The 2,046-nt window shown below is 60.4% G+C and overlaps 1 protein-coding gene across 1 annotated transcript in view; it reads right to left on the bottom strand.

The window, feature by feature from the left end:
- Positions 1–799: 799 nt before the first annotated feature.
- Positions 800–2,046, bottom strand: part of CHC_T00002145001 (hypothetical protein) — a 1,403-nt gene continuing 156 nt past the window's right edge. The window contains exons 1-3 of the mRNA XM_005713352.1: positions 1,918–2,046; positions 1,042–1,848; positions 800–859 (exon numbers count right to left, since the gene is read on the bottom strand). The exon at positions 1,918–2,046 is cut by the window's right edge and continues 156 nt beyond it. Of these exons, the coding sequence (XP_005713409.1) occupies positions 800–859; positions 1,042–1,848; positions 1,918–2,046 (996 nt within the window). The remainder of the gene's footprint in view (positions 860–1,041; positions 1,849–1,917) is intronic.

The following is a 2,046-nucleotide window of genomic DNA, read 5'->3' as shown; positions in this document are numbered from 1 at the left end:
GCCGTCGTCGACCGCCGCCCGCTCGCGCGCGCCCGCCTCCGCCGACCCGACCCCCCCGGCGCCGTCCGCATCCTCCTCTTCCTCACCACGCACCTCTCCGCGAGGCACACGCGCGAGTCCAGCATCGTCACCACCGGCCGCCCCGACCTCCAGGGCACCGTCGAGTACGTCACGCAGGCGGACCGCGAGACACTGCCCGACCTCCGACACTATGCAAGGGGAATGACCACCAAGTACGGCCAGCAAGTCAGTGAGTGGCATGTCAGCGTCTTGCTTTACCCGAAACCCGGCGCCAACGTCCATGCCGTCCAACGCGCCGTTCAGCGCAACGCCCAACTCAGTCTCACCTTGCGCGTCATCCGCTTTTTCGATAACTCCACACACGGCGTCCCCCTCCATCTCTCCCTGCCCCTGCCCTGCATCCTCGGTTGGCACACCCCGGGTCTTGAGCGCCGCCGCCCGGTCTGCGACCACACCCCGCACAACAACCCGCCCGATGGCGCTGTCGCCCTGCTTTCCAAGCCCTTGCACACCGACAAAAAGCGCGACCCGCACTACTTTTACGAGGTAGCTCACTGGGCCACGCGTGCCCTCTTTGGCCCTGTTCGTTTTGACGCCATCGTCGTTCCCATTGTTGTTGACGTCTCCGTGTCGGAAATGGATTTCCATTGCGACGGTGCTCCAGAGTCTTGTAGACAAGACTTGCTCGATGTCAATCAGGGAATGCTCGAGCGCATCGCAAACGCCGTGGAAACTGAGTTTAGCCGCATGGCTATCCCAACCGCCGATTTTTCGAGGGTCATGCTCGTCCCGACTTGCCGTCTCGGCAGTCACGCCAACGGCACGGAGAAGGAGGACCCTTGCAGCGCCAGTACCGGTTACGGCCAGTTTTATACCGCCTTTTCCACATATGCCATGATTGCCCCATACTTCAAGGTAACTTCACAACAACAACACCATCCAAAACACGCCCGCCCGCTGTTTTCAAAAATCCTCAAACTAACATTTCCGAGTGCATACAAAACAAACAAACAAACAAACCCTTTCCAATTTTTCTTCGCGATCCATCCCTTGTCTCGATAGTGGGCCGTCAGCATGGACCTGGACGAATTTCTCTCTCCCGTCCCCCTCTTCGGCAATGTCAAGCCCATGTCCGCCGCCTCTCTCCTCGACGCGGCCGATGCAGGAAGCGGGGGCACGGGCGATATATCGTTCAAGTCGCTCGAATTTGGCGTCGTGTCCTCCTCTGACGTTCGCAGCATCACGTCCCATTTGCGGCGGGGTCAGCTCCCGCGTCTCAAAGACCGACAAGAAATCGCGGCCTCGGCCGTTTGCTACAACCCGGACAGAGGAATGCCGGGAAAGGCTGCCGTACGATGCGACCGCGGTCTTGGGTTCACAGCGCATCACGCAGCATTGAGGGGCGACGGGTTTGGGATGCAAATCAAGCAAAGCAAACAAAAAGACACCAAGCTTCGCATATGGCACGCGAGGCGCGCCAGCCCCAAAATGACTTGCTACTACGATCCACCCAAAGACGATGCGTGAGCTCGCGGCAGAAAACGGTTTTGCTTGTCTGCATGCATTACGGTACAGTATGGTTGGTATCGATTTCTGATCTGTCCAACAGCAGCAAAAGAGTTTCTCGCTTCGCTGCACGGCTGAACGCTGGAACGTGAGATCGAGTTGTGCAAGAAAACGGTTGTCCGCATGAGCACAACAAGGCGTGAAAACAGTGTTGTTACTCAAGATGATCCATACAATCCGTCTGTACGATGAGCCTAACGCCGGCGGGATTGTGCGGCGAGCGATGCCAGACGGCGTGCTGCAAATGCTCCGCGTGGACACCTGCGCCGCGCATGAGCACGGCGTCCCCCGTCTCGACGGTCTCGGCGGCGATCAGGTCGTCGGGGCGACGCGGGGCGCGTCCCCCGGCGGCGATCTCGACGCCCGGCCCGTGCAGCGCGCAGAGGCCGCGCAGGCGGACCTTGTCGACGTGCCACTGCGGGCACGGGGTGCTCCTGAGCAGGGTGACGCGGCCTGCGA

Source organism: Chondrus crispus, genomic scaffold (assembly GCF_000350225.1).
Source record: "Chondrus crispus Stackhouse genomic scaffold, scaffold_128, whole genome shotgun sequence".
NCBI lineage: Eukaryota > Rhodophyta > Florideophyceae > Gigartinales > Gigartinaceae > Chondrus > Chondrus crispus.
The sequence above is the reverse complement of the archived record's forward strand: the minus strand, read 5'-3'. Positions and strand labels throughout refer to the sequence as shown.